Raw genomic sequence first — 27,662 nt, 5'->3', positions numbered from 1 at the left:
AAACTTTTTTTCCAAAATAAGATCTTATTGAGAAGAAAAATAGAAGAAAAGAAAAAATATTGTGACTTGGAACTCTGACTCCCTAGGGACTAAATGAGGATCTGCATCTGCAGCTGGACTTCCCTTTACTGGGCTGTTTGTTTAATATGTTGAAAAGTAAAACCTTTTTACTTTCTGAGACTCTATGTCTTCTTCCACCACCTTCAACGGTTGCTCAAAGATCTCTTTGTTCATTCCTCCTCTCCTTGGGCCCTCTCCTTAGCCCCTAATCTGCCTACCCATCTGCCTCACCGTACCAGCTGGCAATTTGTCATACACCTCCATCTACAAGTGAGAATCCCTGGCTGACCAGCCAGGAGGGGATGGAGTAGCAGCAGTGCACTTGCACCTCTCCTCCTTGGCTAGTCATCCAGACATGCTGTTTGTTTGAGAGCAGAGCCACTAAGGCTGCATCCCCTCTGCTTCCGAGGGACCTAGCTAGACCCAGATGATAACAGTAGCCCCAAGCAAGAGGAATTGCCAGCCTCCGCCATCATCGTGGGCCACTGCGGACACTGGCTCTCCTTTGGCTGCCATGAGCCTAGGGTACACTGGATTGAGCAGGTGTGCTGACTGAAGTTGCAGCAACATTCAGGGTGGTGACAAGACAGGTGGGGGAAGAATAAGTGATAGCTTGTGGTGGGATGTGGTGGCTCAAGTGGTTAAGATGCCGACTCTGTGATGCGAGGCCCAGGTGCTGCATGATGGGCTGAGCTTCCATCACCAGTCCCAGCTTCTGCCAACAAGTAGATAAATAGGTATCACTCTGGTGGGAAGGAAAACAGTGTTCTGTGCAATCATACTGGCCACATGATCACTGAGTAGTGTCTGACAACGCTGGCTTTTTGGCTTAGTAACACAGATGAGCACCACCCCCTATAGTTGGACATGACTTCACAACCTTGTCAACAGGGAATACTTTTACCTTTTGTGATGGGCACCACCAGAGGCCATGATCCAGTGAACGTCCTCACTGTCGTCCTGCTTCATGCAGAGGCAGCTGTGTGCAGGTTCATATTTTGTGGCTATAGTTAGCACAATCTTCCCATCTGTTATTTGGTCATAACTTTTTAAATTAGCTGCTTTTGACACATCTGCAAATAAATGAACACAATTCTTAGTTTTGCCATCTGAAAATAATGGAAATTTTCTGGTTTGTATGTCTGGCATTCTAAATGCTTGTAATGTAGTTCAGTCACAAAATCTGCTGCTCTTCTCAGCAATATTTAGATAATGGGTTATATGTTATTTAGATAATCAGTTATTCTATTATTCTGTTATCTTACTACTGTATATAAAATGTATGTATAGTATCTCATTATAAAATATTTCTATCTGGGTTTACATTGAGAGTCTATGAGTGAGCAATCAAGTCTTAGCATATGATTAGACTTATTGTCCAACCAATGGAAATTATGTGAAAATATTTCTGGACAATAAACCTAGTCACATAGATGACTAGACTTGATACTGAAGTAAAGGGAATTGAGACAAACCTGTAAACTATTTTAAGTTGAGATGTTACAATGTTTCATAAATTATTAAATTAAAAGTATTCCAAATGTTATGAGTTCTCTCCTCTTCCCTAATACCAATTACATGGATTCAGAATGCATTCACACCATATGTTATGTGGCTATCAGCTTCCTTGTAATTCAGAATTAAGGCTACCAAATACTCCTCTATGAAAAGGTTGTATTTCACATTTTTCTGTAGCTGTTTTTGGATAAAGCAGGTAGTATTAGGTGGTTTTTTTTCTGACTTCTTGTGTCTTTCTTTCAGGGCACTGTTTTTAGCTTGGATTCTGAAGAGGAAGAGTACCATGGACTCATTGCTGAAGACAGCAATGATATCTACATCCTAACTAGTGACAACTCAGGCCAGGTGAGCCCTCCTGAATCACCCACAGTGACAACATCTTGGCAGTCAGAGAGCTTACCTGTTTCTCTATCAGCCAGTCAAAGCTGGCATACAGAAAGTTTGCCAGTATCATTAGGCCCTGAGTCGTGGCAGCAAGTAGCTATGGATCCTGAAGAAGTGAAGAGTTTGGACAGTAACGGAGGTGGAGAAGAAAGGAGTGAAAATAACTCTTCAAACTCTGATATTGTGCATGTTGAAAAGGAGGAGATACCAGAGGGAGTTGAGGAAACAGCAGTGTCAGCAACGGGTCTGCAGACTGACCCTATACAGCTGGTTCCCTCTGAAACTCCAGCTACATTTCTGGGGTCAGGTGGTGAAATTGTGTCAGAGCCAAATCCCCCTGTACCTCCACTTACTGAACACCAGAAAGAGGGCAAAGTGTTGGAACCACCGGAACCTGAACCTCTGACGTTGAGTAAACCTGCCAAGCTATTAACTTCTTCAGAAGGAAAAGCTGCTCCCAAATCTGAGAGGATACCACTTTCAGAAGAAGAAACAAAAGCTGGCAAAGATAGCCATTCTGAAGAAAAAGGAAAATCCCCTGCTGGAGAGGAGAAACCTATCCTCTTGCCAGAAGGCAAATCCATTCTGCTGTATGGTGGGGCGGCTGCAGTGGCCATCCTGGCTGTGGCAGTGGGTGTAGCATTGGCACTGAGGAAGAAGTAGTGAACTCCACCATGCAAGGAGGACAGCATCTGGATCTACACTTAGTTGCATTGACTGAAGGTTGTGGTGCCTGCTGTTAATGGGAAATTTATGTAACTTAAAGGGTCAAGGGTACACAAAAAGGCTAAGCTTAGGGACAATCATGTTTTTAATGGACTAGGACTGGATCTTCCTGTTAACATATAGGGGTGACCTTTTGAAAACCCCTGCACATTTAGGTATCTAAGTATAACTGAGAATTGGGGGTGCTTATACACTGGAAACTAGAAAAGAAAATTCCAGGGGAACAGTAGTGTTGGTTACCCACTGGAGCTTTCCCTTACATAGCTGCTATTGCAGCTTCTTGATTCCCCCTTCACCTCATGGATGAGAGGATATTTAATCCTGTAGCATGAGGCTGGTCTCCCTGTTGTCTCAGCTTCCTCAGGTACTGCACTGCTCCTTTTGACTTCCCAGGTCCTTTTCAATCCCCACAGGGTAGTGCTTGTTCAATACCTCTTTGCTTTATCTTTTCTGCTCCCCAAACTTTGTCTTTTTTTAATTACATTGTCAAAGCTCTTTAATGCTGGATGGTGGAGAAAGCAATAGTCTCCCAACTAGGGGTGAAAATAATTTGGGGAGGAGTAATGTTCTTTGATTACCCATATGCATTTGCCATTGTTATGTTTTTCTCTTCCTGTTCTTTTATTTCATCCTGCTTTACCATACCAGTTTAGTTATCAAAGACACACTCCTTAGGTATAGATGACTGTACCATTTTGATGAATGCATTATCAAGCCTTCATAAACAAAAACTATTGTGAAATACAAATTTCAATACCTGCTTTGTCCACATCTTCTCTGTTTCAGTTTTACATAAATTCAGAGGTGGGATGAATTTAGCCTTAAATTGAATTGGACCATTGACTCCCAAGCCAAATACAAGGTTTTCAAGAAACTGATTCTCAAGTGGTTCATCTTGAACAGCATTGTGCTGTACCTTCCAGTCATTTACCTGGTTTGATAGAATGCCTGACCATAGAAATATGGTGTTCTGAAAGTTAGCTTTCTTGCACAATTCATTTAACCTGCAGATAATTGTTATGTGCTGAAAGCTGGCTTTTAATTCAGCTAGCTATATTTGGTCCTGGAGAGGAGTAAAAGTGACCCTTGAAGCACAATACATTGGGAATGAAATTTAAATATTGCAACTTAAATAATACTATTTAAAATTTAAATACAATGACTTCCCTTGTCTTCTCTAGATCTGTGGTGTTGGAACACTTCTCTGCAATTGCTTTAGTTAATGTTTGGGTTAGAAATATACTTGAGAATTTTTGTAAAAGTGGAAACCAAGTAACCTATCCCAAGTTTTTTTAATATTCTTTTTCAAGGGTGGGGAACATGTAGTCCTTCAGGTTCAACTGAATTGCAGCTTCCCTCAGCCCTTGCTAGCATAGGCAGCGGCAAGTGATAATGGGGGCAGCAGTCTAACAACTGGAGGAGCCGCACATTCTTCATCCCTTAACATGTGTATTACTTCTTCTAGCGATTCCCTTTAGTTTCCTACAAAGTGAGGCTGAAATGTTTCCTTAATTCCTTTTCCCCAATTCCGGATATGATTATCCCACAGAGCAACTTGATCTAACCCTCTATATTTCTCTTTAGGAATGTGAAAGTGTAGAGTAGTGTTTTTATCTTTTTCCTTGCCATAGTTGCCTTTTCTGGTTACTTTCTGTAGATCACATGATCAGGAAAATCTTAAGCTTCTCTGCTGATTCCAGCTTTCCACTCATGTAAATACAGTAAGAACCATTTTGAACTATTACATATATGCTCAAATGTGGATGTGGTGAGTCTGGTTGTCTCCAGTGTTTGTATAAACAACTGTTGTATTCTCGAAGCAGTATTTGGGCATCAGCACCTCTTCATGTTGTTGACTCCACCTGCTGTATATTAAAAAGTTTGACTAAATTGCCCTTCTTAAAAAAAAGCAAGTGCAACCTTGATTGATTTTAGACATTTGCTAATCAATAGAAAGCTATCCTGTGGGGGCAGGTGTAGGAACTGTACAGCCCAATGGCTGCATATAGCCACTCAAGACCTCCAAAGGCTCTTCCCTCCTTCAGAAAAAAATCTGTCAAAAAAATATAGGGGACTGCACCTTAAGTTCCCAGAAAGCATGATTGTTTCATTAAATGTCATTTTGATCCTTCCCTCTTATATTTTTGTTGGTTGTTTTGCAATTAAAGATGACCTTCTGGTCAGTTCTGATTTCATCAGAGGGCATGGATGCAGCCAGGTGGTTTGTAAAATGGAGTGTCCCATGCCTACCCCTGTTAACAAAATTTTGGCTAGTAAACCACTGCAGTTGTTGTTAATGTATAGGTGACAGGTGCATAGGTAGGTTATTTTAAGTAGTTAAGAAAGGGGAAGTAGGGAGAAGAAAAGTTCTCAATGGTCTGGATAAGCTTCTTAAAATCCATTCGTTTCAAAAGCAGATTCCTAATTACTTTGTTTCACTTTTTTTGCAGTAAAGTCTCCCCAAAACTAGTAGTAATGCATCTGTTTTGGGGGAAAGAAATCTGGATATCCATGAGCAAGTTAAGGGTCATTGTAGTCATTTTTCTGTCTAGTAAAGGAGAAATGAGGGTTTGGTTGTAACTGTTGTGGAGATGACAGCCTGTATCCCTCATTTTAAAAGCTGGGAACTCATCTAGTCACTAGATGAGTTCTTGCCCTATCGAAGCAATTTAAAAATGTTTTTGACTATTCAGTACACATTTCATGATCACAATTCTGGGTTTGCTATCTCTTCTGCTTTTGACAGGGAACTTCTGCCAGCTCCATCTCTTTATACATATGATGCAAATGCATGGTATCTGCAAATGCATATTTACAGGCATATAACACACTTTATTTCTCCCTCCTTCTCTTCTGCACACCCTTTAAATCTAATGCCTAGAACAGTCATATGGGAATCTTTGCTTTGATTCAGTAGGATGACAATTTTGCCATGGTAAATGGGAGTTGCTAGACAGGTAATTTGCAATTTCTTTAGTGCTGTTTGTTATCCATTTTAAAGAATAAAGTGCCTCAGTATATTCCAGTGGGCTTTAACCTGTTTTCCTTTTTAAAAATGTATTTATCTACTATCTCTTTTGTAGAGCTAATGCCCAAGACTTAGTACTCTTCGGCTGTAGTTCCAACTTTGGAAAAGGAGAAAGGCCACCGTGCTGGAGAAAGGGTTTTTAAAAGTACAACTGCCATTTAGTTTTGATATAAGCACTGTTGAAAAAGTTTTTTTCTAGCATCTGTTGGTTGTAGCCTTTGAGCTCAAACACAGTGACCACCATTTGCATTTTCTGCATTTAGAAAGTTGCTAGTATCAGATTCTCACAGATATTGTAATAGATGGGAAAGGCCTATATTGATAGAGCCAACATAAGACAGAAACTCTTGTTCATTGCACACTATCTTGAACTATGGAATATGAGATCTGCATCCAGTGAAATAAACTACTGTTCTTGACTTCTCTGGTGAGAGTATTCCTCATACAGGTTCCTACTTAACCCACAAGGCATGGGAAATTATGGAGGTGAAATGAACATACGGTAGGCATCAATTCAGCTTTTCTGTTCTTAGCTGTACAGTATTTCCATTTGGGGTAGAGACACAATGGACAACTATCTTCTGGAGTACTTCACTCAGTACATTCACTATTTTTCAAAATCTAAAAGGAATGTTAAAGGATGGAAGGCTGAATGGCTGCTTTCACTTTTGGCCAGGTAGATCACAAGTGTTATGTAAAATGGAGTGGGGCAGTCCTATGACACTCCATAGTTGCACACCCATGTTATAGAAATCTTAGCTAGGAAACTATTTGCCAAGCTAGGAAACTACTAGCCAAACACTTGGCTAGGAAACCAATAGAAGGAATTATCCGAAGGGATTATTAGTGCCTGTGCTTCATAATTGATTAGGACATAGTTGAAGGCAGGATTAGACTTCTCTGGGTGATGTTGAACTATAGCTCTCAGCAGCCCTGGCCAGCATAACTAGTGTTGAGGAGTGTTAAGGATTGTTCAACATCTAGAGGGTTGTATAATTCCCATATTTTCTTTAAAGTGTGAAGACTACTATTTCTCTTGCTGTGTGATATAAAAGCAAACATTCAATTGATTCAAATATTTCTGTTAAAGACACAGAGGTTGATGCTTTGAATCAGAGTTATGCTTGACTTTTCCTGAACTATCACTAGAAAAGGCTAGGCTGTTACATAAGTACATCCAGTGTTGAATGCTCTGGGGAAGATACTTTTCAAAGTTAATAATTATATAGGGTAAATACAGCCTGGAGTATGAATTTAGTTTCGACCTGCAAACATCAAAATATAATGCTTAAAACTGTTTAGGATGAATCATGAACGCACCCTTTGTAGTGTTGGTGCGATTTCAGAAACGTTACTTGCATTTTGTCATATTGAGATATTTTGTGTAGGTTGGTCAACAATTCTGCTTTAAAACCCAGCATTCTGAAAGTCCAAAATATCTGGAGGCCCATCCCCAGACTATATCCCAGGCACTGAAGTATTGCCATATAAATACTCCAAACTCTTTAACATTGGCATGCTATCCAAAAATTTGGAGGGTCAGTGTTTATCTAGTATACTCACTTTATCTAGTATACTCACTGATAACACACTAACACTGTATCTTCTTCAAACTTCTGTCTAGAATAATCTTTTAAAGGAAGTAATTTCAAAATCAGGAAAAATTGGTAAATAGCTAAAATTTTACTCTGGTATATTCCTCTGGTATTGGGTATGTTCCTCATAAGCTTGTGATGGATGCTGTGATATAAACCACACTACACCTCAAAAACATTGGGAAATAACTTATTTCTCATCCAATCCTGCACAGATTCCAAAGCCACTTTCTTCTGAACCCAGTTCTTCATCTTCAGTAGTGGTCTGGCTTTATGGGCAGTAGGTCTCAGGGAGACACTTTGTGTATTCTGTTCAGCCTGGCACACTACTGTGCCAGTATAACTTAGGAAAATACAGTATTTCCAAGGGGAGGAAATCATATTTACCAGGTGCTAGTTCTAGTAAAGTGCTGAAGACTATGGAAAAGAGAGGCTTCACCTTTTTCACCCTTTTGGCTACTGTCATGGCAATACTAAGTGGGACTAAAGTGACATGGGTTTGTGTGCACTGACTCAAAAACCACATCTGGAGAATAAAGTCTGCATTACACTTTCACTGAGATACTCTTAAGTTCTCCAAAATACTAAGAATGGGATCACAAGTCCTGTTGGTGTTTGCCAATATAACTACTGGTGAGGGTAGAGGACCTGCAGTCCACCAGCATCTGTAGAACCACACAATTCACCCATACTGACGCTAGGCATGCAGATCTTTAACACCATCTACTTATGAGAGCTTACCAATATCCTCCTCTAGAGAAGTAACTAACATTTTATAATGAGCCACTGCAAAACTTCAAGCGAGTGCTTTAAAATTATGCAGCAAAAATCAGGAAAGAAGTGTGATTGCACCAAGTAAAATAACCGATGGGCATACTGGAGTTAAAAACCACTTTCAGATCCTACAGCTTGGTTTCATAAATATTAAACATGGTAAACTTTACTGGTTTGTATGGTTTTTCTAAGGAGGATTTTGTAGGTTTCTATGGCGTGGTGATGAACATATGGTCTTCCAGATGTTGGACTGCATTTCCCATAATAACTTGCTGTTGATTGCTGACTATGGCTGATGGAAGTTGCAGTCCAACAGGTAAAAGAACACACACATTCATCACCTCTTGTTTCATTAAATTCCTAAATTGAAGGAAGCAATTGATTTGGAACAATTAATGAATTAGAATTTTTAAATAGTGGCTTGAACTGATGTAATAAATCCAGGAAGTGTTCATCAAACTGCAATCTTCCAGGACATTTTTTATGCAAGAGCATTTTCAAAAATAATGTCTCAAGCTTCTTGTGCCATTTGATACACTGAAAAAAAAATGGTTTCAAGTGTTTAAAGGAGTCAATACCATTTCCAACACCTATGTTTATAAATCAAAGGGGTTTGTGTGTTTCTCCTCACCTGGAGGGACTCTGTAAATCCATGCCTTTAGTCCCAGTTGCACTTTATTAAAGTCAATTTTGAAGAAAAACTGTGTGGAGTTCTTGTGTGATGCAAATATTTCTAGTTAAGTTCTAGTTCAAAAGTATATTTCTAAATGGTTGGGTTACATCCTATCCAGCTACCAGTTTTAAAGAGAAAATTATTTCAGACCCATGTACTTTTGAGGCAGATGCTTTTATATTTGCAATGCATTTTAAAAGGTTTAACCAATTGTAATTTGCAAATCAGGCTAGACCTCTCCTATCAGATTGCAAATATGACTCCTGAACATTATGTTATAATTAAAAATTGATGAAGTCCTATGTTGAGAACATATGAACATCATTAGATATTGGTCTTGTTTTGCATGTACAAAAATCCTCCCCACTTCTCATTTATATTTGACAACTAAGGCACTCAAGTTTTTGCCACAAAAGTGCTCTTTCTATGCTGCTTCAAACAGATACTAGCTAAAATTTAATTTGGCCTTGCTATCTAGTTATTCATTTTGCAACTGCCTAGATGAGAACAATGGCTGAAATCCTGTTAGTTAGACCCAACAAGAGTAGACCCATTCAGTGTTGAATAGTAACAACATATTGGTAAATGCCACTAATTCAATGGATCTACTTTAGGTAGGACTAGCAACATAACTCAGGCCAGTATTTTTGTAGTAAAAGAAAGACTGCTGATAAGAATTTAGGAAGGGACTATTACTGCTTCAAATTCTCAGAGTCTTTGAAAAAATTAAAAAAGAGCTAGTGAATCAAATTATGGCTTGTGGCACAGACAGAGCGACAACTGTTAATAATTCCAGATTTTAGTTACATAAATAGTGTGAGAAAGACTGGCACTGAGAACTACCAACTGAAACCTACCCCTGAATTATTTAACATTTGATGGAACTACTCAGAAGTTCAATCAAGAGCTTTGGGGTTAAATATATATAGTAATGGAGTGGTTGCTCCTTCTTAAACAGCTGAAATTCAGAAAGGTGAAGAGTGCACACAGTTCAAAGACCAGATGAGCCCCATAACACACTCCATAAACTTGGCACAACCTGACCTATGTGATAACATGCATGTTGAGATTTTTTTATAGAGTAATAGCAACATGATTTTATGAACCAAGCCCCTTAAACAGAGGAAACAAAACACAGGATTATCCGATTCGACTTGAACAAGAATTTCTTTACTAAATACAGCATACAGATAATGAAAAAAAATCTTTCCATTTGCTCTAGAGATTTTTTTTCTTGGGCAAACTCCCTGGCAATTGGACACATGGGTTCACATAATGCAGAGGCAATGGTTTTTTCCAATACTGGCCAGAAACAGTTATAGATGGACACTGACCAAATGTAAGGTTTGCAACTAGCAGAAAGTCGAAAACATCCATATATTTTCTTTCCCCAAAGATCTGATTGCAGGGAAAAAAAGAGGCTGTGGCAAAGCATTATTAAAAAGGGAGCAGGGTCTGGCAAGCTTGCTTGAAAGTCTGGAAGTCCTGTATTTGGCCTGTGAAGGAGAGGTTCCACTCTCCCTCCTTTAAAACTTAAAAATTTAGCCAGATGTAAACAATTTTTTTTAGTTTTTAAGAGTTCACAACCATCAACAGACAAATCACTTGAACCAATGATGACAATTTACCTAAAACTGGACACAACTTTCATTTCAAGTCAACTTCCAACTGAATCAGTACGGTGAACTTGATCCAAGTAAGTGGTGATCTTGGAAGCACCAACAATAGGTGTAGACTACTGCTCTTCAGACCTACTGAACTTCACAAACATTAATGCCTTATCCAAGGATGACAGCAACTTGCAGAAGTATTTCACTGTACAATTTAAGCTGGTATTAGAATCAAGTATTTCCAGTTGGATTTAGTCACAATGTTCACATTATTAATCTGAAGTGTTCTGACCAAATTAGTAAAAGGCAGGCTAGAATGTTGACTGCTCTTAGCTTCTACAGCTTATTGCAAAGGAATGGCAGGACCCAACACTTCAACCCTGAGTACAAGAGTCGATTTGCCATTTTCCTCCTGAGAAGGATGTTAAAAAGGATCAAGTGTTTCAGGTAGAAAAAAAAGGCACATTAAAGTAGATTAAGCAGGAAAATGCAGGTGATTTCTACTGACAAAAATTGCAAAACACTTTAAAATGCCAAGTCCTCTGTAAAAAGACACTTAAAAATCATTTTCTTATTTAAAAAAACCCAAAAACTTGATGGTAGATGTATCATGCTCTCTTTGTTCAGCTCTAGGAGAGAAAGAGGAAAAGGAGATGACAATTAAGCTCAGTACATCCCAATTAGTCATTTACAGTATGATTCCCTTTTTTCCTTTCAGATATTTCCCCACAAAAACATTAGCCAAAATGCTATTCATCAACACAGAAAGAGTCATACAGACTCTTTTTCATGGCCCATCTCCTTTAGGATTCAACTTACAGCAGATTCAAAAATTAGTACATTACACCACAAATCATCCTTGCATACTGTCCCCATCCCAACAACAAATAGTCAAATAGATCATTTGAATAACATGCATTAGTTGTTCTGGAACACCTGGAAGGCATACTTTTATTTGTAAAGAATAATAATATGCACAAACCCAGCACCTATTTTGGATGGCTTCACACCCCATCTTAAAATGCAAGGGTGGAACTGCACAGGCAGAAGCCTTGCAGACACCGTCATCTGATGTTACTGAACATGTCAGCTGGATGTTATCAATACTTGCACATCTTAGCAACATATCATGTCAAGTAATGAATCTCAAATCTGTTTTGCTTCTATGTCTGTTTAAAGCATTCTGTTTTAAAGACTTAACAAAAACATTTTTATATATTTCAATGGTGTGTATCCCACAGCCTCTGGTTGCTCCCAGTATTTTATATACCTACTTTTCCCAGCTGATCAGCTCTGTGTAAGACAGAGAGAATGAATGAATAGGACTGCAAACATGTGCAGTCTACATAGCTGAAAAGGATGTGCATCTCCCTGCTAGAAAAACAGAATAGCAGTCAAGCCATAGAAGCATGAATAACTAATTCTCTTGAACCTTTGCTTCAAAGACAGTGTTAGACTTTTTTTCTGACTGGGAGATAGAAATTAAATGTTGCATTCTAATTTTTAGTCACCTCAGGTGCCAGGTTGTTCACGTAATCACGGAGGTTGTGATTGATGTAGTTCATGGTTATGTTGAACACTTGCTGTAGAAGAGCAGGCACTTTATCAGCTACTTTCTTTGCTATAGTCATTGCTATCACTAACATGGCTTTCTCCTGCTCCATGTCTAAGGGCATTCTTTTCAGAAGTTCCTCCACAGCTTGAGACATGTGCCTAGTCATCTCCTGAAGAAACAACAAAAACACATTTTTGAAATGCTGCTCTACTAATAATAGCAACTCCAGTTCTGTAACAAATATAACAGGTATTTTCTTCAACCTAAAGTCACCAAGATGCAACAGCCTGCATTTAACTATTCCTCCTGAGAATTCATGGTGGCTAACAAGAACAACAAATTTGTTTTTCTAATATAAATCAAGTAATTTTAGAACATAAATGCACTAGAAAATTAAAAACCACAATGATAGCAAAACGTTTGTTTTTTTAAAAGTCAATTTTAAAATAACAGCCTAGGTCCAAAACACACTGAAATAATCCAGTTTGAGTCTGCTTTAACTGCCCTGGCTCAGTGTTAGGGAATTCTGGGAACTGTAGTTTTGGGAAACATTTACTCTTTTCTGTCAGAGAGCTCTGGTGCCACAATAAAGTACAATTCCCAGAATTCCCTAGTACTGAGCCAGGCAGTTAAAGTGGCGTCAAACAGAATTATTTCTACAGTGTGTTTTGGACCCTAATCAGAGAACAAGTCCAACCATGAAGCATCCTCACTTCACAAATCAGCAGATTCAAGCACCATCTGAGTACCTCAACCTAATTATCTTTTGGGAGCATATATTTTCTAGTCAGATAACCTTAATTCAGTTAAGTAGCTAGTGATCTGAAGGACTTTCCAAGAAACAATATACTATTGTCTTTGTTGAAGTTCAGCCTCAGCCCACTGCTGTCTTTATTGTGCTCCCAAACTGTAGTCTGTAACTGCCTTTGGGATCAGCCACTGCACATACTTAGCCAGACTATCACATAGCTTTGACCTACCCAGCATGAATTCAGCTTTTAGACCATTCTTAACTCTTTCTATTACCTTCTCGCTACAATGGGGTTTAAACCCAAAGGGTACTCAACAAAGTGACAAGTGAGGTCCCACAGGGCTCTGTCTTGGGCCCAGTGCTATTCAATGTCTTTTCCAATGACTTGAATAACAGAATTCAGGGCATACTTATCAAATTAGCATATGACACCAAATTAGGAGGAGTAGCTAATACCCCAGAGGACAGGATCAAAATTCAAAATGACTTGAATAAAGCTGGGGCCAAGCTAACAAAATGATATTCAATACGGAGAAATGTAAGGTACCGTTAGGGCGGAAAAATGAAATGCACAGATATAAGATGGGAGACACTTGGCTGAATGAAATTACATGTGAAAGGGATCTAGGAGTCCAAGTAGATCATAAGCTGAACATGATTCAACAGTGTGATTCAGCAGCAGCTAAAAAGGCCAATGCAATTTTAGAATGCATCAATAAAAGTATAGTGTCTAGATCAAGGGAAGTAATAGTGCCACTGTGTTCTGCTTTGGTCAGGCCCCACCTGGAATATTGTGTCCAGTTCAGGGCACCACAATTCAAAAAGGACATTGAGAAACGAGTATGTCCAAAGGAGGGCGGCTAAAATGGTGAAGGGTCTGGAAACCATGCCCTATGAGGAATGTCTTAGGGAGCTGGGGATTATTAGCCTGGAGAAGAGAAGGTTAAGAGGTGATATGATAGCCCTGTTGAAGGGGTGTCAGATTGAGGAGGGAACAAGCTTGTTTTCTGCTGCTCCAGAGAACAGGACCCGGAACAATGGATGCAAGCTTCAGGAAAAGCGATTCCACCTGAACATTAGGAGGAACTTCCTGACAATAAGGGCTGTTCAACAGTGGAACACACTCCCTCGGAGTGTAGTGGAGTCTCCTTCCCTGGAGGTCTTTAAACAGAGGCTGGATGGCCATCTGTCAATGGGGATGCTTTGAGATTTCCTGCATGGCAGGGGGTTGGACTGGATGGCCTTTGTGGTCTCTTCCAACTCTATGATTCTATGACTCTAATCCATATGTCTGTGACTTGTATTCCCTTTTCTGCATTTCTGCCTTAAATGTCTATCTAGATACATCAGTGCTTCTCAATTATTTTCTGTCATGCCCCCCCTAGGAAGAAGAAAACATTTCGCGCCCCCCGCGCGACTGTAAATAGTATCATTTGTCTATAAAATTGTTATAAGTACAGCTCTGCATAACAGAGCCTTGCGCCCCCCTTTAATGAGCCTCGCGCCCCCCTGGGGGGCCCACCCCACTATTTGAGAAAGGCTGATCTAGATACATCCACTACTTGGTGCATCCAAAAGAGCTTCACTTCCTGTGATTTGAATCCTGGAACTACATGACTGAACCTGTCTGTCCTGGGTCCCATAGTCCAAAAGTGCACTAAGTGGTTGGGTCTAATTCGCACCACATAATTCAAACCAGTTTCATTCCTTTCCTGTACTGCAATCACATTGTGATCTGCCTATAACACTCAACAGGCTCCTGTACTGAATACTCAATTGCCAGCTTTCAACTGCTGACTACTTTGTTGTTGTTGTTATGTTGTTGTTGTTGTTGTTCAAGTCATTTTTGACTTATAGCGACCTTAAGGCATCATGACAAGATTTGTTCAGGTTGACTACTTTATAGTCCTCTTAGCAACTTAGTGTTCTACTGCCTTGCAGTAGGGGAGGATGTGGGGTCAATGTCAAAGGAGTTTTTTATTTTCTTTTTACTTTAATCAGTGGTTCACTAGTCCTTCTTCCTCACTCACCTCTTTGGTCATATTCTCTGCCATAAATTGCCGTGCCAGACTGTGTATGATTGATGGCTCCATCTCAGCAGCCAGCTTATCCCCGATTTCAGCCAGCTGAGCTCCGATAATCTGGAAAATTTCCTCATCCGACACTGCACCAGAATACGTGATTGGAGAAAAGAGAGTTAAAGAGAATGAAGGCTTCTCTTCCCCCACCCTGCTTTCCAACAAGGATAAAGTCTGCATGTGAACACAAGCCTGAGGAGGGAGGCACAAGGTTTGCTACAGATCCAAAATGGCATAATGGTTTAAACAATGAACTTAGGACCACTGTTCAGTTTCATCTCTCATTTGAGTCTGTCTTAGAGGGCTGTTGTGAAGAAAGTATGAGCCCATGGAGTTGGGGGAAGAGAAAACCAGGTACCCCACTTAACAGGAAAAGCAGGATGAAAATATAGTAATAGGAATAAAACTTTGTCTCCCCCAACTAATGAAAAATAAAGCCTTTTCCCAATAAACAAAGCATCTTTTCTGTCTAATGCCATAATTCATCTCCAGATGTTTATTTAGATCAATAATTTCTTCAGAATAATATCCATGGAAATTTAAAACTGCATACAAGCACTGCTTTGTGCTAGCAAGATAGTGCCTATCAGACACAAACCCCTCCAGCAGCTGTCAATTTAGCATCAGTGGGTGTACATTCGGATGTACATTCATAGGGTTCTCTCAGTGATGAAGGAAAACCTGGTTCCTTCTGCAGGACTTCTCCCAAAACTGCAAGGTGGAAGACTGAAGGCAACAGTTACCTGGCTCTCTAGACGGGGGTCTTCCAAACCTATTCCCATCTGTTTGAAGCTCCTCATCATCACTTAGAGTTCTGGAAGGCAACAATTGATTTTTCAAAGCACAAAGCTCTGGGAAAAAATTGGTGTCAGTGGAGTTCTGCAGGAAGGAGTAGAGGAGGATGGCAGTAGGTGTACCCTGGGAGCCATAGTAGTTACTGTCAACCTGTACAAAGCATGGGCAAAAATAAAGGAAGGTCAGGATAAGTCCTGAATTCTAGAATCAAAGCTAACATAAACATGTATTGCTTGGGGTTCTGCAAGATTGGGAAAGGGTTATTAAATCAATTATAAAAGGGAACAACAACTTTATTTAAATAGTAGTCCTCTGTAGTCTCTGTGCCTCACAGAAATTAAAAAAAAAAAATTATTTGTATACCGCCCTTCCAAAGATCAGGGGGGTGAACAACACAATAAAATCAAATACATCAAAATACACATATTAAAAACAAATTAAAAACCCATCAGCCAACCATCTTGCCAACAAAAGAGGGAGGAAGGCCAACTGGAACTTCATTCTGGGAATGCAGCTTGAAATAAGAAGGTTTTTAAATCCCTTCTAAACTGAGGCAGGGGGTTGGACTGAATAACCCATTTGTGTGGGTGCACCACAAAAAGAACTATAGTTATGGGTATGCAACCTGTCCTTAGACTAATCCTTCTAGCACATTAAATCCTAATGCTTGATCTGGGAGTGTATATATCTGCAAGTCAAATTTGCAAGTTTGGAAACTGGCAGTAGGTGCTTCTGAAAACAAGTGCTCTGAGGAGCATAAAAATGACAGTGGCTGGCAAAATCTCTAAAGTCTTAATGTCAGCTAAGTAGTATTTTTTAGTGGTCACTAAGTAAGACTTGGGTATTTTTTTACGTCTGCAGGAAGATCTTGCCCTTGTCTCCATTCACCACTCCAGGAGCTGCTACATTGTTGTCAACGTTCTTATTTTGCATATAGCAAGTGTAAATGAAAATGTCAAGAAGGTATAAAGGTTGATTCAGAATGAGATGGGCAGCCTCCCACCATTTTTGCCTCCCATCTTCCCACCCAAGTTACATGAGCATAATGAAAGCCAGCTAGATGCAATGCTCACAAATGTTTGGGATGCTATCACCTAAGACTTCTACACAGAGGGATTGTTGTTGTTAGCTGCTTTTGAGTCGACTTTGACTCATGGTGACTCTGTGAATGAGACATCTCCAAGACCTCCTATTCTCAACGTCTCTGTTCAGTTTCTGCAGGTTCAGACCTGTGACCTCCCTGGCTGAAGCTATCCATCTGGCATGTGGTCTTCCTCCCTTTCTGCTGCCTTCTACTTTTCTCAGCATTGCTGTCCTTTGTAATGAGTCATGCTTTCTCATGATGTGGCCAGAGTACAACAGTCTCAATTTAGTCATCTTGGCTTCCAGAGAGAGTTCAGACTTGATCTGGTCAAGGGCCCATTTGTTTGTCTCTTTGGCCTCAGCATTCTTCTCCAGCAACATATATCACAAGTTATTTTTTCCCATCCCATCTGCTTTCTTCACTGTCCAGTTCTCATATTTGCATATGATACTGAAGGAATGCAATGGCTTGGGCAATTTTGATTTTAGTGTTCAGTTGTATATCTTTACACTTTCGGATCTTGTCTAGTTCTTTCATGCTCTAGTTCCTTCTATTTCTCATAGAGGAAATGAGGCAAGAATAGGTTTCTATAAGTGAGACTTGCAATAAAGTGCTGTGGTACCAGTTTTATAAGCACATACTCAAGTCTTCATTGAGCTGACTGTTTGGAAGATAGCTTGCTCCAGCAAGCTTACAGGGATTGCCCTAAAGATGTTCTGTACTTCCCTTAAGCCTTCTGATACAGTCATGGCACAGCTAACAAAGCCTTGGACAAAAAAGCACTTTCTGCACTTGCTCCCCCGTTTCCTTTTTGTCCTCTGTCTAGATGGCCCTTTTTTTAAGCAACATTGTCACTGGGAACATAGTGAAAGAGAACTGGAAAAACACAGATTTTCAGTGTATCTTTAGTAAGCACTTCAGTAAAACTTGCACTAGGAAAGAATAGGATTCTACTGCAGCCAACCCCACTGTAGTGATGTATGTCAGCCTACAACAAGCAAGATAAGTAGCAACTGAGTCCAGAATCCCTTACTTAGCAATGCACACAGCAAAACAGAGAGAATATAGGAAAGCAAATAAGCCTGACTCAACTGCTTTTTTTAAAAAAAAGTTCAGGCTTATAAATTTGGTTAACTAAATGAAAATAATAAGAAACGTGGAGGCTGGTGAAAGAAAAAAAGAAGCCTTCTAGTGGTTTCTAGAAAGCTCAAAATGTTTTTCTTTACTTAAACAATGCTGTACTGATGTGGTTGTTTCATTTCACACATGCATATCATCAGATTAAAAGTTTGCTGAAACACTGAACTGCTCTTCTTTTTTGTGGTACAGGAACATGTCCTTTCCATGTTATAGCTGCCACTGGTACCAAATTTTATGTTAAAACCAATGCCCAGGAGCACATCTGCTTTTCCAGTATGGTTGCTGGAAACAGACAGCATAATAAAAGATGTCTCAAAATAACTCCTGGTGAACAAAGTAGACATTACCTCAAAAGATAAATGCAGCACATATTTTGAAAATAACTTTGAATCCCACCTGATTCATTGTAGTGGCTGAAAGGCACCCAGTTATCTTTAATCTTCAGAGGCTGTAGACCTTCTACCTGTAAAATTATAAGTGAATTGATATCAAAACCTGCAAAGCAGTGATATCTTTACTGGACAAACTAAAAAGCACAAAATACATCAGGCACACTTCACTAGTATCTACACCAGACAAAGAGTTAAAAATCATACAGGAGAAGAAAAGTGACTGTGTTTTGTTTCAGATGTTACTTCTGTAGTCAGTTATCAAAGCAGGCAGAAGCCACCCTTTTCTTGATGAATTTATATTTATTTTGTTCAACACTTGTCTTAAACGTATGGTCGCTTTGGCCATAAATAAAAAGTACAGCTGTGAAATGGCTGACAAAGGAGCCTCTTTCTGGAAACCAGGGGAAAGAATTTATTGCATGCAATGGTGAATCAAACTTCTCTAAGGCTATGTCCAGATTATACACCTGTGATAATAAATAGAGGTGGTGTTCACCTTAAAACGTGAAAAGGCCCATTGCTCAACTGTAAAGCAAATATTTTTTGCAAGCAGGAGAGCACAATTTCAATTGCCAGTTAAGGACCTTTAGAGCGTCTAAATAATTTGGCTGGTTCACATCAGCCAAGGCACAACCCTTATACTGGATTGATGAAACAATGGTAAGGAAATGCCATATGGGACAAGAGAAAGCTTGGAATTAAGTTTCAGGGATACCAAGCTTTTGATCTCCACATCATCCTGTTTTGGATTTGTTGGTTTATTTAATACTTTTGCAGCCTTTCCTTTCACGCATAATTTTATGTAGGTTAAAAGGCACCAAATCCCATCTGCTCTTAGAAGCTAAACAAGGTCAGCCCTGGTTAGTACTTGAATGGAGACTGCCAACCAATATCAGGCACAGTACACTATATTTCAGAGGAAGGAACTGGTAAAACCACCTCTGAGTATTCCTTGCATAAGAAAATACTGTGAAATTAATGGGGTCATGATAAAGCTGACAGGAGATTTGAAGGCACATACACACACAACAGAGTATAGTAGGCCCTTGGTGTCCAGTGAGATTTGGTTCCAGGACCCCTGTGTATGCCAAAATCAGTGGATGCTCAAGTCCCATTAAATACAATAGCACAGTAAATTGGTATATATAAAATGGCAAAATCAAGGTTTGCTTATACATTTTAATATTTTCAAACCATGGATGGTTGAATCTGTGGATAAAGAATCTGTGGATATGAAAGGCGAACTGTAGAACAAAATGTATCAACACATATACCAGTAATCATAAAAGCAAAAACAGAACCAGCAGCAAAGATGGCACTAAATACTAAAATCAGTCAGGTTCCTGGGGGGCTGCTCCCCCCAGCCTCCAGGAACGCTGCTACAAAGAGGGAGACCAATGTAGCCCCATCTGCCAGGGAAGGAGCTTGGTTCCTGCCTCCCCATCAGAAAGAATACTTCCAAGAACTTTGTACTTAAAAGCTATTGCTCATGTGTGGTCCCTCTCTTTCACTCCCATCTTCTTTTTCTTTTACGGTGTGCTTTTTGGTTATAAAAGTTATAGAGCAGAGATCTTACCATTGCAAACTCCTTTCAGAGCCTTTCTTGGATCAAATATGGGCCAAAATACATTGAAATAGAACTATTTCCCTCAGGGTTATTTTATGTTTGCCATAAGTTGAAAACAACTTGAGGTACCCCAAGAAAAGCCCATGACAGGTTTGTCTTTGGGTCACCATAAGATGTTAATAACAAAACCTTCTAGTCAAAATTAAATTTGTTCAACTGATGTTTGCTAGAGCCAACTATTTTAACTGTACTTGCCAAAGTACCTCATAGCACTGAGTAAAATCCATTTCACCAAATCACAACATTACAAAAGTTATAGAGAAGCCTACATGGGAAAAATGCAACCACAAAGGCAAACATACGCAGTCCTGTTGTCCAACTCTGAGAGTTATACAAGCCTGAAGCTCCCTCTACAGGAATGTAAGATTTTTGCTTCAGCCCAGAGGAAAATAAAAATAACAATTTTACATGGCAAAATGGTGTGGCGTACGAAAGGACGATGGATAAACATATATTTCCGGGGGGAGGGTTTTTTTTTGCCTCATATCAGGTTTGGTGTTGTAAATATTTTTGGAGGGACAAAAATAAAACAAAAATCTAGTAACAAAAGTAACAAATGACATTGTACATATTGGAACAGGATACCAGCTATAACTGACAGTAGAAGAACACTTATGATAAATAACTGTTTATGTCTCTCCATCTTCCAATGAATAATCTCTTCTTGCCCAGGCTTTAAGCTGTTCCCCTAAGTTGTGTGAACACCTTTAAACACCTTGCTTTCATGCTAAGAATCCTGAAAACGTATCTGTCTGAATCAAATATATTAATTTGCAGTAATGCATGAATGTTCAGTTATTTAATTTGTAGTAAACACAGTACTGTAATTTACTTATGGCTGCCCAAGTCTCGACTTAGTTGTGTGTGTTTTCTTCCTGCTTTTTAAATCTTTATATGGTGAGGAAGCACAGAAACACGACTTTAAGATACACATAATTGGAAATTGTATATCACAGGAATAAAATGGATATGGAGATGCAGCATGGCTGGCAGATACTCCCTAAAAAGGTGCCAGATGGTGGCAGGATATAGAAATCAGATACAGCATAAACATCAAGTGCTAAACTTACTGAATGAGCATTGGGGTACAGGTTTCGTTTGACAACAGAATATGCAGGGACCCTACATGGGTGCTTTGAAAGGTGAGCCTCACCTGCTCAGTGTGAAAGAAACTCATAACTTAACCTGGAAAATGATAGTGAACTTTGGTAAATAATAAATACTTCTGAGGAGGAACATATACTCAGAGTGGAGTTTGAAGTCATGCAATCAGAAGAAGATTAGGACTTGGAATGGCAGCCGTGACTGAAATGTAAAGCTATATTGCTGAATACTACAATTAGAATAGCTCAAGCCATCGTATTCCCAATCTATGTATGGATGTTCCTGGATTGGTGCTTGTCCACAAGCTACTGGCTGCTAGTCCAGAGTGTTCCCAGGAAAGAAAGAAATAGTTGTAGCCAATGGGCATGAATACAGCATTTCTCCTTAGCAGGGAGAAAAAATGTCAGTAACCCCCAAGCTTGAGAAACACTGCTGTAGGCCACAGTAAAACACAACACTCAGCCATCCAAAAGTCTTCCTTAAAGCAGTCATTCCTTCTCTCCAGCAAAGACTCTGTTAAAAGAGGATTAGATAAATTCAGAAGATAATAAGCCCCTAGCCACAATTTCTATGTGTAGTTGTGAAAGCTAGGCAGTGAAGAAAGCTGACAAAAAGAAAATCAACTCTTGAAATTTGGCACTGGAGGGGAGTGATACAGATAGCACAGACTCCTGAGAACACAAATGAATGAGTCTTACAGTAAATCAAGCCTGAATTCTCACCAGAAGCAAAGATGACTAAAATGAGGCAATTGTACTTTGGAAACATCATAAGGCAATATAACTCACTGGAAAAAGACAATGATGCTTGGCTAAAGTGGAAACAGTAGGAAGAGAAGGAGATCACACTACAGATGGATTGATTTAATCAAGGAAGCCAAAGCCTTGAGTACTCAAGACCTAAGCAGGGCATTTGATGACCAGAGATCCTCGAGGTCTCTCATTCATAAAGTCACCATAAGTCAAAGTTGACTTGATGGCAAATAACAACATGATGGCTATACTACCTCCACTATTGGTTGCTGGTAAACATGAGCAGGATACTATCAATAAGAGCCAGCGTGGTGTAGTGGTTTGAATGTTGAACTAGGGCTCTGGAGAACAGTGTTCAAATCTCAGCTCAGCCATGGAAAACCATTGGGTAACCATTGGGCAAGTCACACTCTCTCAGCCTCAGATGACGGCAATAGCAAACCCTCTCTGAGGAAATTTGCCAAGAAAACCATATGATATGTTCATCTTAGGGTTGCCATAAGTTGAAAACGACATGAAGACACACAAACATCAACAACAACACTATGACTATTTTTGCTTCCACCTTGAAAGCTTCCCAATGCTACGTATTTGATGTCTGCAGGATATAAAACAGTACTGGGCAGACTTTGGGTCCAATTCAGAATCACTTTTATATTTTATTTTGACCAGTTGAAAAAATACATGTTCTGAAAAGCTGAGGAGTGTGTGTGTGTGTGTGTGTGTATGTTAAATTAGTTGTATATCAAATGTAATTAAATTGCCCATGAAAATGTGGAGGCATATTCTAATAGGGAAAGGGTGAGTCATGCTTAGTGTTTGAGTTTGAAGGAGAGAGATTGATTTGAGTATGGACCGTTAAGGTAAGTAGGAAGAAAAGTTAGAAGGAGCATGGGAAAATAGTTCAGGTGGCGGACGGAATGTCCTCTGATTGAAGAGAAAGAGGAAGATAGAAAGAGGGAATCTGTTAGGTAAAAACAGATTTAGGAGACCATCTCAAACTTCAGGTGACACCATGGACTATACTAAAACAGGGCTGGACAACTTCAGTATGTCAAGACTCTTCCCACCTCCAGCGCCAAAGTATACAGAAAATTGAAAGTAAACTAAAAGGGACCAGAAATCATTTCTTGTATGGTTCTCCTTGTTTCAGTTTTTGAAAAATAAATTTACAGTGTGGCATCTCCATGGCCATAAAAAAGTGAACATACTAATTGTCTTTCAAAACATGAAATCGTTTGCGATATACAAATACAACACTATGATTCTGCTTTTAATGATCATGGGTCCATCCTATAGGATCCTGGGAGTTGCAGTTTGGAGACAGGTATTTGGAATTTTCAGCCAGAGACCTCTAGTGCCTAACTAAACTATAAATCACAGGATTCCACAGGTAGAAGCCAGAGCAGTTAAAGTGGTATAGTGCTATGTTAGTACAGTGTGAAAGGTACCATATTCTAAAAGATAACGATTAGTATGTTCACAGTATAGATACATACATGTTAGAGGCTGAAATAAGTTTATTGTGGTTCAGGTATACAGATTTATAGCTAGACTGCATGGTGATGTGGCCATAGTGGTCAACTATAACTGGGAAGACCTGGATCCAAATTCCTACCCAACCATAAAGATCACTGGGTAGCCTTGGGCTATCCCAGTCACTGACATTTAGCCTAACTTCACCTATTCATTTTGTAGGCAGGGTGGAATAAAAATGTAAAACATTTATTACATTTTGTATTAAAATAACAACAACAACAACAACAACAACCTGGTTTTGATGTTGATTTGTAATGATATCTCAAGGAAGGAATCATTTCTGAGTCACAATAACTCAGTTTTATCAGTAGAATAAGACAAAAAATGTAGTTAAAACAAGTCTCTCTTCAAGCAGACTTGAGAGAATAGCAGCTCAGAAACCAAGCTGGAAATTCCCTGGTTTGAATCACACCTCAACCATTAGACTCATAGAATCATAGAGTTGGAAGAGACCACAAGGGCCATCCAGTCCAAGCCGCTGCCATGCAGGAACTCTCAATCAAAATTCTCTCAGTCTCAGCCCTTACATCTGAAATACAGCAATGAAACATTTGCCTTATAAGATTTTGGAAACCTTAATGAAAGACTATACTATACATCCCTCTAAGCAAGGTGTTCAGACTTTTACATAGATCAAATCTTATACCAAGAAGTGGCGATCTGGAAAGAAAGGTTCACTAGAAATTTGTAACTGAGCAGCATCTGTTTGATGTCCAGAACCAAAGACCAAACAAACCAAAGTCCCTGTAACCAAAAACAAAAAACAAAACAAAAAAAAACCCCCAAAGATATAACTAAACACAACCACCGAAGGGTTCTGGTAAAAACTAAAAAAGAATAACAACACCCTGGAGCAGAAAAACAATGTAATGTCTAAAAGGGTAAAATTACCCCACTGGAAGATTTAAAATGCTAAGAGTGAATAAAATATCCAAAATACTTGGCAATTATATGCAAAATTATTTATAAAACAAAAGGCCAGACGCGTTTTGACCTACGTCTTCCTCACTGGCCTGTAAAAATATAAAAAGTATAATAGCACCTTAGCAACCAATGTGACTTTGCTCAATTCAAAAGCTGCAAGAAAGCATACTTTTGCACAAGTACCCCTTAAGTATGTTGTTGTAGCTGTGTGCCTTCAAGTCTGTTTTTAACTTATGGCAACCCTGTCATGGGGTTTTCTTGGCAAGATTTGTTCAGAGGTGGTTTGCCATTGCTGTCCTCTGAGGCTCAGAGAGTGTGACTTGCCCAAGGTCAACCCAGTGGGTTTCATGGCTGTTCTCCAGAGTCATAATCCAATGCTCACCATGTTGCAGATTTATAAATATTTAACTTCTGAAGGATTGGGCTGTTTTCCCAGCTGGCTTTTCTGCTGCTACTCATCAGATATAAGAGCTGCACACATGCTTTTGCCCGAATCAAACTTCCCAGTTCTTGCATGAGGCCTTGTTGTGTATATCATCACCACATGAAGCAAGTGGGTATACAGACAAGGGCTTCCTGGTTATTGCAACAAGACAATTTTGCAAGATCTTAACTTTAAGCATTTCAGGGGTCAGGTTTTAAAGAATCAGCCTAGATCTGAGGCTGCTGGGATTTTTTCACTCCTTACAATGCTTTTAGAAATGGGGTTTTAGTGGTAGTTTAGCTGTTGTTGTTGTATTATAATTATATTGATTTTGGTGGTTGCAGATTGCCTTAAACTATATCCGCATAGTCGGTCCTCCACATTTGTTGCTTTGACTTTTGCGGCTTTGATTATTCAGGAATTTTATTAATATGTTCTCTCTAACAATCTCTAGGACAGTCCTCCGGTGTAATTCTAAGGTCAACTTCTGCATGAAGGACCTAGAGATAATACATCTCTAGGCATTTGTAGGTCTTCCAGCAAAATTTGATGGTCAGCTTCCAGCAGATGACCACAGAATAGCACTAGAGGATCTAGAGATTCCTAGTGAAGCTCTCCAAAGTAAAAATATAATCTTTTTTTTTAATTTGCAGTTTTCCCACTTTCTTGGCTAACCCCGCTAACCCCAGGACCCCCCATGAAAAATCATAAATAAAGAAATACTACTTTTTAAACTTGAGAGAACACTTCTCTAGGAATCTCTAGGTCCTCCAGCAGAACTCTATGGTTGCCATCTGCCATAATTTGACGACAGAATCATGCTGGAGGACCTACAAACGCCTGGAGAAGTATTTTCTCAAGGACTCTCTGGGCCCTCCAGTGCAATTCTATGGTCATGCAGAATTTCTCTGGAGGACCTAGCGATTCTTAGAGAATGAACATATTAATCAAATCCGCAAAAGTCAAAGCCACAAATGTGGTAGGCTGACTTTATTTTAAAACAAGTTGTAGATAGTAGCATCCGAAAGTATCTTTTGTATGTTCTATGTTAAAACAAGTTGTATCCAGAAGTCACACTTATTTAACAATGATCCCCAATAATTTTTATGCTGATTTCCCCCATCTTCATGCCATGATCTGTTGTCATTCAATGCTGCTGCATTTAAGTGTCTGAAAGCCACTCTGAGACTCATGTCTGAAGAATGTTTTAGTCACAATAAAGCTTTAAAAAGTAATTTAAACAGGGCTGACTTCTAAGTTACCACACTTAAATCCACAGCTGTTATCCACACATTCCACTACATGAGCATCACAGCCAAGAAAAAGCATAGGTTCAAGTCAACAAGGTAAAATGACTCAAGTGTCAAAGGTCAGATTTATTAAGGAAGTCACCAGTCAACAACACGCACAAACAAAAATTTGCCCGTTCGGGAATCAAAGGTAAAACCAGGTAATAACTCCTCAGCTGGACTTTCTTGAACTTTCTGAAAAGCAGACCAGCAGATGGCTATCAGAAACAGAGGAGTCTAAGAGGTTTTATTCAAAGAAAACAATTCAGTGTTCTTAAACACCTATCTTAAAACATTGGTAATTTGGAGCAGGGTTTTTCTTGGGGGGGGGGGATCGTCAACACTTAAAAACACCTTGGATAAAATGCATTTTCACAGGGTGTCACAGAGCTCTGGTGCCACAACAAACTACAACTCCCAGAATTCCATACCATTGAGCCACGGCAATTAAAGCTGTGTCAAACTGGATTATTTCTGCCCTGCGAATGCAGCTTTAACCAAGGGTATACTGCCATTTCCTTCCTCTCAAGTATAGCAGCATTCCCTCCATTATGGCTTCAATGTTTCCAGAAATTTTGCATCTGTAAGGATACACACTGCATCAGCTTTCAAGCCCTGAGCTGTTGTTGAAATTAGTCAATTGATAAATGCCTGAAATGGTTTCCTATCAAGAGCATTGTTGTTGCTGTTGTTGTGTGTGCCTTCAAGTCATTTCCCACTTATGGCAATCCTATCATGGGGTTTCCTTGGCAAATTTGTTCAGAGGAGATTTGTCATTGCCTTCCTCTGAGGCTGAGAGTGTGTCTTGCCCAGGGTCACCCACTGGGTTTCATGGCAAAACTGGGAATCGAACCCTGGCCTCCAGAATGCTCGTCCAATATTCAAACCACTCCCCTGCAGTTTGACAATCCAATTTGACACCACTTGGCTCAGTGCTGTGGAATTCTAGCAATTGTAGTTTTGTGAGATATTTTGCCTCCTCTATCAGAGAGTCCCTGTGCCACAATAAACTACAATTCCCAGGATACTCTAGCACTGAGCCATGACAGTTAAAGTGGTGTCAAACTCGATTATTGCTGCAGCATGGATGCAACCTAAGCAGTGCGAACGCTTTTTTAAAAAGTCAATATTCTGATGTAATGGAAATGAATAGTTCATCTGCTTTTCAATTATCCCTCAAAAGAATCCTGATTGAAAAGCAACCCACACCTCTTGTGTGTTTAAAGAGAATGACAGCCTTGCCTTAGAGCCGCCATAAGTCAGAAAGGACTTAAAGGCACACAACACACACAGATTGTGGAAATAATGCAGCTTGACACCACTTTAAGTGTTGTAGCTCCCTCCTATGGAGTCCTGGGATGTGTAGTTTTACAAAGGTCTTTAGCCTTCTCTGCCAGAGTGCTGGCCCCTCACAAGACTACAAATCCCAGGATTGTGTAGTAGGATAGAGCCACGGCAGTTTAAAGTGGTGTCAAACCGCATTATTTCTACTGTGTAGATGCACCCAAAGAGGCAGCACTCTTTTTCCTCTGCCCACCCAGCACTGCCAGTTGTTGTTGTTGTGCACCTTCAAGTCCTTTCTGGCTTATGGTGACCCCTTATCATGGGTTCTTCTTGACAAGATTTATTTGGAGGAGGTTTGCCACTGCCTTCCCCTGAGGCTGAGAGAGTGTGACTTCTTGCCCAAGGCCTCCCAGTGGGTTTCATGGCCGAGCTGGGAATCGAACCTTGGTCTCCAGAGTTGCCAAACCTCTCTTGTCACAAGGGGCCACAAAGCTTTGCTTTTTTGGCTGCCAAAGACTAATGCTTCATGAAGTGTTGTGAGCCTCCTTGGGTCCCT

The 27,662-nt window shown here is 39.7% G+C and overlaps 2 protein-coding genes across 3 annotated transcripts in view; one reads left to right on the top strand and one right to left on the bottom strand.

The window, feature by feature from the left end:
- Positions 1–6,135, top strand: part of BCL2L13 (BCL2 like 13) — a 37,004-nt gene extending 30,869 nt beyond the window's left edge. For both annotated transcript variants that reach the window (XM_042467559.1, XM_042467558.1), the window contains one exon: positions 1,822–6,135. In XM_042467559.1, coding sequence (XP_042323493.1) covers positions 1,822–2,625 — 804 coding nt within the window. In that variant the 3' untranslated portion in view covers positions 2,626–6,135. The remainder of the gene's footprint in view (positions 1–1,821) is intronic.
- Positions 6,136–9,906: 3,771 nt separating this feature from the next.
- Positions 9,907–27,662, bottom strand: part of BID (BH3 interacting domain death agonist) — a 21,927-nt gene continuing 4,171 nt past the window's right edge. Inside the window, exons 2-6 of the mRNA XM_042470849.1 lie at positions 18,168–18,234; positions 15,496–15,697; positions 14,705–14,838; positions 11,880–12,092; positions 9,907–10,997 (exon numbers count right to left, since the gene is read on the bottom strand). Coding sequence (XP_042326783.1) covers positions 10,992–10,997; positions 11,880–12,092; positions 14,705–14,838; positions 15,496–15,697; positions 18,168–18,176 — 564 coding nt within the window. The 5' untranslated portion in view covers positions 18,177–18,234 and the 3' untranslated portion in view covers positions 9,907–10,991. The remainder of the gene's footprint in view (positions 10,998–11,879; positions 12,093–14,704; positions 14,839–15,495; positions 15,698–18,167; positions 18,235–27,662) is intronic.

This window comes from Sceloporus undulatus, chromosome 5 (genome assembly GCF_019175285.1).
Source record: "Sceloporus undulatus isolate JIND9_A2432 ecotype Alabama chromosome 5, SceUnd_v1.1, whole genome shotgun sequence".
NCBI classification, from domain to species: domain Eukaryota; kingdom Metazoa; phylum Chordata; class Lepidosauria; order Squamata; family Phrynosomatidae; genus Sceloporus; species Sceloporus undulatus.
This window is presented reverse-complemented; position numbering and strand designations above follow the sequence as displayed.